This window comes from Corvus kubaryi, unplaced genomic scaffold (genome assembly GCF_017639235.1).
Source record: "Corvus kubaryi isolate FWS band 111438036 unplaced genomic scaffold, C.kubaryi_AGA036_p1.0 37312, whole genome shotgun sequence".
Taxonomy (NCBI): domain Eukaryota; kingdom Metazoa; phylum Chordata; class Aves; order Passeriformes; family Corvidae; genus Corvus; species Corvus kubaryi.
In genome coordinates, this window is record NW_024581098.1 from 3,214,270 (window position 1) to 3,227,378 (window position 13,109).

The window sequence follows — 13,109 nt, forward strand, 5'->3', positions numbered from 1 at the left end:
TAAAAGAGCAGTGAGATATTATTCATAGCCATGTCAGCCATGAGATATTAATTAGCTTTTAACTCTCACTCAGCAGTGACCTGACAGTTAAAGGCTGTTCTCTGAACCAGTATCTGAAAAGATGAGCAGCTACATAACATATTTTTATTAGTACACTGAGCCATTGAATCAGTGAAAACAGACACTGCTGCTGTTTTGTGGTCCTGTTCACCTGGCTCCATAGTTAGGGAATAACTTATTTTTTACTGTGAAACTGTATCTTTTTAATGTTTGTTTATTTTTTTTCTTCAGGGCCAAGCAGTGATAATTCTCCCGTTCTTCACTAATTTGACAGGAGAAAAGCTTAGTGACCTTAAGAATGCTCTGGATCAACTTGTAGCTTTCAATTTTCCCATGAGGTCTGATGAGTTTCCCAAAGGAACTTTGAAGCACAATAACTATGTAGACTGCACTAAGAAGGTCAGTATTTTTAACAAAACATAATTAGAAGCCGAAGTGAACTGTGTCTAGAAACAATGTTTCAGAGGATCTGGAATTAAAGAGATATTTTCTGAGCTTACATGAGGGGATCAGCTTGCCTGTTTCTGGGTTATGTCTTTATCCAGAAATTTAATCTACAGAAGCACATTAAATAAGCACACACTTCTGTGCATCTGCTTCTGATCAGTATTAATCATTAGTTGGAAGTGATCTGATCCAGTGTTGCTCTTCATGTTACATGTTGCTTCTTCTTCAGTTTTTAGATGCGTTAGAGTTGTCTCAGAGTCCAATGTTGTTGCAACTGATGACAGAAATCCTCTGTAGGGATCACAGACATTTCATGGAGGATTTATTTCAAGCCAGCTTCAAAAGAATTTCCAGAAGGTTGGTTTAGTCCACTGGATTTTGTGCTTGTTCTCACTGAATTTTTGCTGGAGCAAATGTGCTTCTTGTATTTTATTGTCCTTATAAGAGTGATGATTTACACTATAAAGTTTTGCATAGTAGTTTTAATTCAGGTTTTGCTTTTGTCTTCACATTTTCAAAGTATTTCCGAAGTGTGAACAAGTGGCACCAGTTTCCAGATTACGCGTCCAGTGCCTGTGCAAATTTGGAAAGCCTTCTGTAAATAAGCTTGTTCTGAGAGAATCCAGTTGACAATAGTACTTGTTTGTTATGTATTTGCTATCCCTATATGATCACTTAAGTTGATAGTACTTAAATTGACAGAGAATTCATTTGTTTGACCCCTTCGAAACTACAACAATGCACTTACTTACTTGAATATTTCCAGGGTGTTAAATTGTAGACTCAAACATGCTATGTCCACAGAAGAGGTATTCAGTATCTCTTCCAAAACCAACATTCCGGTTTTGATGGGCTCCACAATTGTGGAGCATGTTATTTCCTGAAAAAGTCATTTACCTTATGCCCAAATCCCATTTTTGAATCTTTAGCTTTAGTAAAATTATTCAGAACAACAGATCATCTGGTAGTGGAATGCTTGATAGCCACAGCTCTTTTTTTTCCTTTGGTTTGCCAACATCCTTCACATGTTCCAGATAATATATATATTTTTTTTAGGTTTCTCAGTGAAAAGGACCTGAGAAAGTTAATGTTTGCTTTAGGATTAAATTATTAAAGATACACAAACAAGTTTGCCATCTCTTGCAGCCTAAGAAGCTGAGGTGGGTTTTTTTGAGAGGTGCGTAATACTTGGTGGTTCAACCTGATCTTGCATGTCTTGTAGGATAATCCAAGAGGGTCTGAATGCAGACAGTAAAAAATTTAAAAGTCCTAAGGATTTGAGATTTTAAGTGAAGTCTGGTAAAAGAGTTTTCATCTTGAGATTTCCATCTTGTTTAGGAGCACCACTGACAAACAAGTGATACTGTTGGACACTGTTCACAAAATGTTCCGAAATGAAGAACTTCTTTCAAATACTGCTCGTCAAGCATTTGTGGATCGGTCCCTCCTCACTCTCCTGTGGCACTGCAGCTTGGATGCACTGAGAGAATTCTTTGGCAAGATTATAGTAGAGGCTATGGATACACTTAATTCTAGGTTTACAAAGGTATGAATTACTTTTTTTATTTTTTTTAGGGTTAGGGAAGGTCTAATAAAATGTTGATGTTGGTATGTACATTTTGCTTAACTTCGAATGAAACACTGATAAAACGGGTTTCCTTTCTAGTTTTCTGTATCCTGGAACAGAAGCATGTGCCAGTTATATAATTTGATTGTTATTGATAAGCTTTTCTTTATATTGATAAGCTTTTCTTTATTCCCCAACACACTCCTCCTTTGGAGTTAATGCATGTTTGCATATCTATTGTGTATAAAAATTGAAGTTGGAATGTTAGCTATATATATCTAAAGGGGTCTGAAGTTCTGTCAAAAGCAAAAACCCATTTTAACCTTGAAATATAAAAGCTGTATAAAATTGTAGCCTGGTACTACATTTTTGGAGAGGTTTTCAACCTCCATAGTGAAAGCTCTGAAATTAGGTACATTACTTTTAGAGAAAGAAATACATCTGTAATCATTGCAAAGATTCTTCTGCAAGGGATTAGGAGCACAGTTCTTCCTTTCTCTATTTACAGGCTGTCTTCCAATTTAAGAATACAGTTGTGTGCAATGGTCTTGTTGCCAGTGGAGGTCTCTGCTCTTGCTATAGTTCTTCACTCCCATGGTTTTTCTGGTGCAGATGTTCAAAGGCAGTAGGACGAGCAAGATGCTGAAATGACCCGTGTTTAGTAATAGTTATTGAAACAAAATGCTAAAACTAAGATTTATGTAGGGTCACCCCCACCATGTTCCTGTTGCTGTAAATGTTGGTACCAAAATGAGGTGCAGAAAGAAACTCATGAATTGAATGATACCAAGGATAGTGACAGGTGTGAGTTTTGCTTACATGTGTTGTGAAGCTGAGCTGTCACTTGGTACTCTGCTTATTTTCCTCCAGTATCCTTATAATAATTTAGGTCAATTGTAGTTAACACAGCTCACCAGACAAACATGGGTCAACACAGTTTTAATAACTACTACACAGGAACTCAGAGTCTGTCAGTCTTTTATTATTGTCAGCTCTTTCCTCTTTTAGAAGGTAGAAGTAAGCTAAAGGCTGTCTAAGAGAACCTTAAAGTAACTGTGGAACCATTTAGAAAAGACAAGATCCAAATTTTGCTTATTTGTTTCCAGTCCCATGAATATACTTTTGATAAACAAGTCACCAAGAAAATGGGGTATTACAAGCTGCTAGAAGTGATGTATGTGCGACTTTCAAAAGAGGAAGTTTACTCCAAGGACTCTAAAATTAACCAAGCTTACTGTGGCTCCATGAGTGTAGAAGGAAATGAACTTACCAAGACATTAATAAAGTAAGACTATTGTTTATTTTATTACTTTATGTTTCTCATTAGGTTTTGGCCAGATTTTCTTTTTTTAAGTAGGCCATATGAAGCAGAAGATGGATTTATTCAAGGGTAAATGTAATCTCTTACATAACTTTTGGTTTTAAATGAAATACACAATATTGAGTTTGCATTGATAGCATGATCTGCAGTGTAAACTTACAGTCCTATGTCAGGATAACTTTTGCCCCTGCTTTTGTCCTTTTCTTTTTTTAATTTGTTAAGCCTGTGCATTTATTTTACCTCTTCAGTATGATTCTTGGCCTTTAATTTGTGTTTTCACAACTTCAGTTTCAGCATACTCACACTTTCATGTGGAGTATGGTTCTGTGTTGTAAAACTGATACTGATATGATTGATGAGAAGACAGGATGGATTTTCATTTACATTTCATAATACAGCAGCACACCCAGTAGGAGTAGTTTGGCTTAATCATCACTGCAAAGGGGGACAAAAGATAAGTACTAGATATGTATGTTAATTAGTATTGTTTAGTTTGTTTAATATTCAGAGAAAACCAGAAGATGCCTGAATTGCTGTTTGCTTTGTTTTGTTTTAATTTTTGTTTTACAATACTATGTCCTATGAGGACTTCAAAGAATTTCTTGGCTATGATTTGCAGATCTATAAATGGCTTTCTGCCAAAGACCTTTAAAAATCACATCTAAACTGGTTTTCTTCAGCTAATCCATAAAATACCTTAGCATGCGTGTCCATTCATAATTCTTGGCAAAGGACCATGAGAGAAATTTATGTATGCATCAAAACATGTATTCATCTTACCTGAACATTACCTGTCATCATATTCCTGACATTAAGGACTCCTGTGTAAATAGTTGGGGAAGTTTTCTTTGTCGTTGCTGAATGGTTCCATTTTGGTTCCATTTACCTGCAGAATACTTGAACAAGTCTGAGGTGATTTAATCGGATACTGCTCCCTTGAAATTCTGTTGATTCACTGGTCTCTGATTGGAACTCTTCTTGTACTGCTTAATAAAAGACTTCTAATGATGTTTTCTTGCCTGTTTGTATTTCAAGGTCATGCTATGATGCATTTACAGAAAATATGGCAGGAGAGAGTCAACTGCTGGAGAAGAGGAGACAGTATCACTGTGCAGCATATAATTGTGCTATTGCTGTCATCAGTTGTGTCTTCACTGAAAGTAAATTTTATCAAGGCTTTCTTTTTTCAGAAAAATCAGAAAAGGTGAGAAGCTTTTGTTGCTGTTAGAAGGCTTCCAGAGCATGAGACACAAAGTGATGTTATCTGATTGCAATAAATCAAAGAATGAAACCTGAATGACATGCAATTATACTAACAAACTACCCAGTGAGGCAATAGAAGGAGTGGTAGCTGATGACAGTTTTACCAACTGTTTGGGAGTGAGTGAAGTAGTAATACTGTTTTCCTTCCACTCCCAATTGATTTTCTAAAATATGAGGAAAAAGCCCCTATTGTTTAAGTTCTCCAAGGCTTGGAAGGTACTTGAATAAGAGAGACCTTTTTACAGAGCATATTATGTGCTGTGAATTCTTGAGTAGTTAAATAGCAAAATTCTTCTTAGAGTACTGATGTAGAAGAGAAAACATGCCATACTTCCTATGTTGTACATTGATCTGTTGAATTTCCTTAAAGAAGAAATACATTCAAAGCAATTGTTATTGTGTGCAGCATTATAATTTTGCTATTTCCAAACATGCTTCGGTTTGCAGAACTTGCTGATTTTTGAAAATTTGATAGACCTGAAGCGTCAGTATACATTTCCTGTTGAAATTGAGGTGAGTGAAATTTCTGGCCTTTAGTATTTCCAAGTAAAAAAAGGGTATGAGTTAACAGTGTAGTTACTGAAGACCACGTCAGTTCTCACATATGGAGAAAGAGGGTTCTGTAGCGGATACAAAAAATGGAGTATTCCTCTAATGATTTAAAATACATTTTTCTGAGAGAAATCCAGACCTGAAATTTGTAACAGACCTGCAGTGTGTATACTTTTAACATACTTTTTAGTGTATTTATTTTGACAGTGAACAGCTGTAGGAATAAAAAATTCTGTTGTTTTCATTTAGCACTAAATAATCATTTACAACATGAGATTTCCATTCATGTTAAATGGTTTTGATCTTTTTTTTTGTATCCCAGTAAATAAATAAGTGTAAATAAACTGTAATTTTTTTTTTTAACTAATTAACTATTTTTTTAAAATTAAGTAATTAGAACTTTATTTCTTGCTGTTTAGGTGCCTCTGGAAAGGAAGAAGCGGTACATTGCTATTAGGAAGGAGGCCAGGGATGCAGGGAATAGCAGCCAGGGTATGAAAGTTTATTTATGGCAATGAAAGAAATGCTTTCTTACCTTTCTTACAGTGTTTCTTGATGTGTTCTTAGTTGGCTTCTACAGTAGCAGGAACAAATAAAAGCATTCAATGTATTTCATCTAACAATCAATTCCCACCTACCCTCAAGTTTTAGTGGGCAGTAAAAGCTTGTAATTACCTTGATTAATGGACTGTTCTTCTCTCCTGTTTAGATGAGCCCAAGTATTTAGCTTCTTCATCATACATGATGGATAGCAGTTTGAGTGAAGAAATGAGTCAGTTTGATTTTTCTACTGGAGTCCAAGGTTTTTCTTATAGTTCCCAAGATGTCACAGCTAGCAGCACTCGTTTCAGGAGAAAGGTAATTTAATGACTTATGGGCTGTGAGAAAGACAAGTTTTATGCTTTTGAGCAATTGCATACATTTATTGGGGTTGAGAAAGAGAAATTTCTAGTCTTCTGTATTTGTGCTACCTGATTGAGAATGAGTTCCTCCAGAAGATGATGGAGGGGACTTGAGCTGTTTTCTGTCAGTCACTTTTCTTAGTTCTTCTCTCCAGTGTCTACAGCTGGAGAAAAACAATGCCCTATTGGGTTTCTAAAGCTGAGCAGTGTGAGTGAAGTCCAGCCTGAGTTGTAAAATGATGGCTTGTGACTGCACTCAGGCACATCCTCTGATGGTTGTGTTTTGCTGTTAGCCATCAGGTTTCATCGTTGCCCTCTTTTGGTCTGTGACAGAACTGGCTGTATCATTTGCATGGAATAAATAATCAAACAATTGTTTTTGCTTTTCTGTTGTGGCAGCTTGTATTTAACTGTTGCTTTTGGGAGATATTAAATGCTGTTCTTTGAAGACTTGAAGTTGTGTTCCTTCTGCAATCAAAAGATGTCTCACTAGCCCTAATGCTGATAGAATAAGATACCTGGTGTGAATCAGACAGCTTGTAAAAGTATCATAGACACTGAAGACACAATCTGTCAAAATAACTGTTAACATTGGTGAAGATAAACTGTTTCCATGTTTTGGAGCGAGGAGGTGTTTTAGCTGCAGGGAAGTTAAGCAAGATAGAAAATACGCTTCTAGTTTGCCTAGTAATTTTGTAATTTCTAACTAAACAATTTTCTTTTGTGATTAACTCTGTGTCCCTGAAAAGAGCTGCTGCAGATGCTAGTCAATGTGAAACAACACATCCAATGAAGTAGAGCTTTCCCTCATGTGTTAACGCATTCTTTGAGCTATGAAATGAAATCATTTCTGTGAGGTTCAGCTTAACTCCTCCTCTGCTTTCAGCATTTGCCACACCTGTCCTGGCAGGTAGTAAAGTCAGAGTAACATAAAGTTGGCATCTGTCGGCACAAAAGGTAAAGGACGTGCAGATCTGCTGCGTGCATTTGGGAGGTGTCTGTTTGAACAATACATTTGATGTATTCCCTGTTGCACACACCAAGTGTGTAGTGAAATCTAAGCACAGATAAGATCAGGATGACTCATGGCATGATTGGGATTTAAAATAAAATGCAGTGTTGTTATTAATCATAGTAACGCTTTTTTTTTTTTTTTTTAATTAAGGAGCCCACAGAATACAAGGTTTTAAACGATGAGATGGAACTGGAAATGGATGAATTCAACCAACATGAATGTATGGCTTCTATGACCACTCTGATTAAACATATGCAGAGGAACCAGATCACACCCAAAGTGGAGGAGGCCAGTATTAGCTAAAAAGTTGGCATTTTTCCATTAACGCTACCAAGAAAAGAGAGTCATGATTGAATCCTTTCATTTTTTCGTTTTTTTGGCTATATTATGGTGAAACCTGTGTGGTTTGAGCTTGGGGCTTTTTGGCTTGGTAAGCCTGTTTGGTGCAAGAAGTGATTTGACTTTTTCTCATCTCGTCTAAATTTCAGGGAACAGTTCCAGTAGCTCTTCCTCTTTGGATGAAATTTCTTCATGGCAAATTAGAAAACCCATCAGTACCATTAAATATTCGCCTCTTCATAGCAAAACTTATTGTTAATACTGAGGATGTGAGTAATTTTTTTTCATAATATAAACTGTGTAACTCTTGCAGGGTAAAATATTTCATCAGCTGAGACCTTGGGGGCATTCAAATTGAGTAGTTTGCTGTGATAAAAGGGAGTGCATTTATGGCCCAAAATTCCAGATAGTACAAGTATTTTGAATGTATTATTAATACTTTTTCTCCCATACTCTACTTCTATAAGTAGAGGGTGTCCACCATATGTGTCTTCTGGAAACCACAAGTAATGTATTCATTGATACTTATGCAAAAGGTGTGGCTGATTATACTTTCCATCTTCACAGCAAATACAGTGTTTTATTAATGGTCACGGATGAGTCTTATAGAAACACTTTGAGTTAAATTTGTTGCAGAAAGGTACTAAGATAGCATAGCGTGTCTTTGCTTGAGAAGAAACGTTTTCCAGCTCACATTCTTGGGTAAAACGTTCTCAAGCTATTTCATACAATTATTTTAAAGTATAGTGGTTCTGTCTGGAATATTCCAAATCCAAAAATGCTGAATTTCAGAAATATTTCAAGAAACTTTATACCCATTTAATGCTACTTTCTTAGTAAAGCTGTCTGAAATGGAAGGATAGATGAATGGCATACTCTTTCAAATCCTCTACAGACAGATTTTCTATGTGAGAGCCGTACTATCTGTGCCCTGGTGAAATAATTAACTTTCTGTGGTTAAAGGTCTCTAAGCAAAAGTGAGAAGTGTAGTTATGGATACTTTTTATTTTAAATTTTTTATGGTTGTTGCCTCGAGGGTTGAGCAAAAGTGCTAAAGAGGTTGGTCTGGCAGTCTTACCTGTAATGTTTATTGAACAGCAGGTTGCTGAATACTTGGGTAATTTGTACTTTATCATTGATTCTCTGTAGGTATTCCGGCCTTATGCGAAGCACTGGCTTGGTCCATTGCTGCAACTTGTTGTTTCTGGAAATAATGGAGGTGAAGGAATTCATTACATGGTAGTGGAAATAGTAGTTACAATCCTTTCCTGGACAAGTGTAGCCACTCCCAAAGTAAGGAAATGTGAAATTCATTTTTATTATTATTGTGGCTGTTTGGTAAAGAATGACTGAGTTTGTTTTTATGCTCTTAAATAATTTTATGCATCAGTCCACTTTTACATTTTACAATTCTTTTACATATTAACTTCAAACATAACTTGATTACTTACTTGGTTTCGTAAAATACGTCTTCTCGGAGTCACTATGGTTATTTTTGCTCCTGGTCTTTGTAGGGGAATATTAAGGATGAGATTTTAGCTAACAGATTGCTTGAATTCTTGATGAAAAATGCCTTTCACCCAAAAAAAGCTGTGTTCAGACACAATCTGGAAATCATAAAGACAGTTATAGAGTGTTGGAAGAAGTGTCTCTCCATACCTTACAGGTAAACATTTGGAAAACTGCTTTCTTTTATCAGTATTTCAAAAATATAAGTGAAGGGTATCAAAGGACATGGGAGGGTAAATTCAGCTGCTATAGTAAACTTTTTGTCCCTCAAGTGGACAGTAGAACTTCAGAATCAAACTCTCCAAAGACTGTAGATTAATTTGAAAAGCAACAAGGAGAGAGATGGGAAAATATGTAAAGGATTATGACAGTAGCAACTAAAAGCAGTAGTAATCTCTACAAAGATGGTTTTTTATTTGAAGTTTTGGATATTATCATTGAATATTGGTGCCTTCTTAGTAAGACTTCTGCTATCTGCCATGCTCCAGAACCCGTCAAGCATTTGTGTGGGGTTACAATCTCTTCTTAGTTTTTTTGGGGTGGGTTTCTTTGCAAAAACTTCTTCACTGAAGCTAAATATTTACTGCTTTCTGACAGTATCCCTTTGGTGGGTTGTACACGTGCATATATATCCCTGTATACACAGACAGTGAGTGATTTAGGGTGCGTCTGTTTTGGGGTTTTAATGTCTATCACTGCTTTTGTGTTTTTATCCAACAGTTTAATATTTGAAAAGTTTTCTGGTGGAGACCCTGATACAAAGGACAATTCAGTGGGAATTCAGCTGCTGGGAATTGTTCTTGCTAACAATATGCCACCCTTTGACCCAAAATGTGAAATAGATCGTGTCAGGTGAGAAATGCAGATTTTTTGTGAATGATCTTGAAAAAATCTTAAGCCAAAGAGAGCAAGTTTAATTTGTCAGCACGATGTATGGGAGCTTGTTCTTTGGAATCCCTTGTCCCATCATCCCTTTGTTATCATCTGGCAGATGTAATACTTTTCTAGCTACAAATTGCAGACCACATTTATTTTGGAAAATATCTAGAAGAATGTACTCTTTTTTACGGTGGGCCCCAGGGTTGCAGTTTTGTGGACATTATTGGAGTCAGGAATTGCTAAAGCAGGGATTTGAGGCAGTGCAAGTGGAAAATCCATGTTGTGCTGTCAGCTCTTCTGAAAGCAGTCACTATTACTCTAGGCAGCTCAGATTATTTTTTTGCTTCAGTTTAAATTTGTGTGCTGGAGTAGTGGCTTGCAGCAGGTCTATCTTTTGTGCTAGGTATTTTCAAGCTTTGACCAGCAACATGGGCTTACTAAAGTATAAAGAAGTCTATGCAGCTGCAGCAGAAGTGTTGGGACTTGCTCTTCAATACATTGCTGAGAGAGAAAATGTAAGTGAACTGTATTTTGTGTTTGACCATTCCTGTCTTAATTTTATATTCATCGTCTGTATGACTACTCAATTCATATCCAAAAATGGATGTATCTAAAACTCAACAGTCTTTATCCAACAGATTAAAGATTTAAACTACTAACTCAACAGGAAAAGAATTTGAGGGCAGACTAAGTGCAGAATTTTTTCCTTACTCTTTTGGATCTGTCAGTGAATGATCTCTTTCTGAGGCTTTGTTCAGCTTATGCCAGCCAGCAATACTAGCGCAGTATGTTTTAAAATTGGGGGGTTTTTAAGAGGAAAAAAAAAGCAAGTTGGGAGGTTTGGAGCTACCTTTTGAATAACTGTATCTGAATCCAGTTTTTTTATAGGTAAGGGATAAGATGAATGCAAAACTGTTACTCACCAAATCCTACAATACTAGAACGAGGGGATTGTGCTTGATGATCACAGAAGTCAGTTTGAGACACATGCTAGAAGTACTTCTTCACACAATGGTTAGTGAACTTCTGTAGTCTGGTGCCAGAAGAGGTTCTAGGGATAAATAGATCAGCAGGGTCAAAGAGAAATTAGGGAAATTCATGCACAAAAAAATGTCATGGACAGGTTCTAGATACAACAGACAGCAATGTACACTCAAAGATCCCTAATCTAATGACAAATGCATGTTGGATTGTGTAAGAGAAAAGGAGGACAAAATGCAGCCAGGATCATGTGTTCCCCCTAAATATAATTCTATAACTGCTATTCAAGACAAAAATAACAAGTTGTTGGCTAAGTAGAGTATTAGCCTGACCTTGTAGTTTATTCTTCCTTCTCTCCTTATATCCTTACTTCTTTTCCCACTTAATTGCATTCTGGTTGTTCTTTCACTGTTTGTAGAGCATATTTCATAAATCTTCGTGAGTCTTTCTCAGTATTCCAAGTTCCATTATAAGCAGTGTTTTGAATAAATGAGAAAAGGTGGTCTAAATTTTATCCTCAACAAGGCTTATTTCTTTGATGTTAATTGCAGGTTGCTGGTTGTTTTTCAGCTTTTTACTAAAAATGTCTTGGTTTTTTACATTCATTGATTGGAAATTTCTGTACTGAATGAGAAGCTGCTTAATATTTGCATAAGCACACTAAGCAACTTGTACTACAAAATTAAGGTGTTGGTTCCAAACCAGTCAAAGGAAGCTCAAAAATGTGTTTTTCAAGCAGCAGTCATGTGTTTCAGCCAGGCAGATCTGTACAGGACCCATGAAGCACCATGAATGTTAAGATGAGTTGGATGGATCTTGCCTAGTGAATTGCACTAGAATCAAACAGCATAGCAGCAAAACAGTGTGTCATTAAGGTGGTTATGAGTTTCATGGGTATCCTTGTCTGTCTTTCTCATTTTCAGATACTTGAAGATCCAGTTTATGATTGTGTCATAAAACAATTAAAACATCATCAGAACACCCAACATGATAAGTTTATTCAGTGCTTGAATAAAATTGTTAAGAATTTTCCACCTCTTGCTGACAGGTGTGTGATGATTTATGTGATATGTTGACTGTAAATCTAGAGGAATAATAGAGAATAACTTGCTTTTCTTTGTGGGCTTCTGGCTAAATTAAGGTTTATGAATGCAGTATTCTTTTTGATACCCAAACTTCATGGTGTGATGAAAACCTATTGTCTGGAAGTAATAATGTGCCGGGCAGAAGAAGTTCCTGATCTCCACTTGCAGTTAAAGAGTAAAGACTTTATCCAGATCATGAATCATAGGTAAGTAGTCAAGTGATTGATTATGATGGATAGTTAAGTTTCTTGATAACATACATTTTTACATTCAGAAGAATTTATAACTCACCTTCACTTTTTGGTCATTGCTCTCCTAATTTGAGCTAATGTAATCTGGGAGTTAAGATGGTTAGCTCTCTGTGAAAAACAGACAAAAGCCCCTAAAATAGCCTTAGGGTGAAACACCAGTGGGATGTCAATTTCTGAGGTCTGTATTAGTTTACTTGTATTCTTACTCTTAGGTTGAATCCAAAAGTATTTACCTAAAGCCCTTTATGCAAAACCAAATACTGTTGCTAAAACATAAACTGATCTTCTGGTTCTGTGTGTAGCAGTGATGAGAAAAGCAATGTAACTGGGGTTTTTTTTCCCTCTTCTTTTAGGGATGATGAAAGACAGAGGGTTTGTTTGGATATCGTGTACAAGATGCTGTCTAAATTAAAACCACTAGAACTTAAAGAACTTCTGCCTGGAGTTACAGGGTTCATTTCTCACCCTTCTGTCATATGTCGACAGCGCATGTATGATATCCTGATGTGGATTTACGATAATTACAGGTGTGTGTTCCCTGCACAGGCAGAGTGAAAGTGTTTGTAAGAGTCTTCCAACTTCTTGTCCCTTGGTGAGGGATTTTTCCAGTTGTCAGAATAATAGAGTCTGTGATTTGCGTAACTGGCTCTGGCCTTTGGTGGCAATTTTATCACTTCCAGTAAGGGATAAATACTTGGACCAGAACTAGGACATTGCATCACCACAGCAGGATGGCATAAGAGGTCTTAACTTTGATGTTCCAGCTTTTTTTCTTGTTGCTGGAATTTGTAACTAGTGAAAATTATACATTAAAGAAATTTGCTTTTAGGTAGAAGATACATTAAGGCACATGGGTGTGATCTGGATCCCTTCAGTCTGGTAGTATAAAGATGGTCTTTCTGCTTGACCCCTTAGAATAGGGAACAGGCATGTGACAA

The 13,109-nt window shown here is 36.4% G+C and overlaps 1 protein-coding gene across 2 annotated transcripts in view; it reads left to right on the forward strand.

Moving 5' to 3' along the window:
- Positions 1-13,109, forward strand: part of PRKDC (protein kinase, DNA-activated, catalytic subunit) — an 82,780-nt gene that overhangs the window by 35,157 nt on the left and 34,514 nt on the right. For both annotated transcript variants that reach the window (XM_042029047.1, XM_042029048.1), the window contains 17 exons: positions 292-459; positions 737-864; positions 1,846-2,053; positions 3,181-3,359; positions 4,431-4,599; positions 5,106-5,171; positions 5,630-5,702; positions 5,920-6,068; positions 7,278-7,415; positions 7,616-7,735; positions 8,616-8,759; positions 8,981-9,132; positions 9,696-9,827; positions 10,258-10,369; positions 11,759-11,883; positions 11,977-12,126; positions 12,525-12,698. In XM_042029047.1, the coding sequence (XP_041884981.1) occupies positions 292-459; positions 737-864; positions 1,846-2,053; positions 3,181-3,359; positions 4,431-4,599; positions 5,106-5,171; positions 5,630-5,702; positions 5,920-6,068; positions 7,278-7,415; positions 7,616-7,735; positions 8,616-8,759; positions 8,981-9,132; positions 9,696-9,827; positions 10,258-10,369; positions 11,759-11,883; positions 11,977-12,126; positions 12,525-12,698 (2,387 nt within the window). The remainder of the gene's footprint in view (positions 1-291; positions 460-736; positions 865-1,845; positions 2,054-3,180; positions 3,360-4,430; positions 4,600-5,105; positions 5,172-5,629; positions 5,703-5,919; positions 6,069-7,277; positions 7,416-7,615; positions 7,736-8,615; positions 8,760-8,980; positions 9,133-9,695; positions 9,828-10,257; positions 10,370-11,758; positions 11,884-11,976; positions 12,127-12,524; positions 12,699-13,109) is intronic.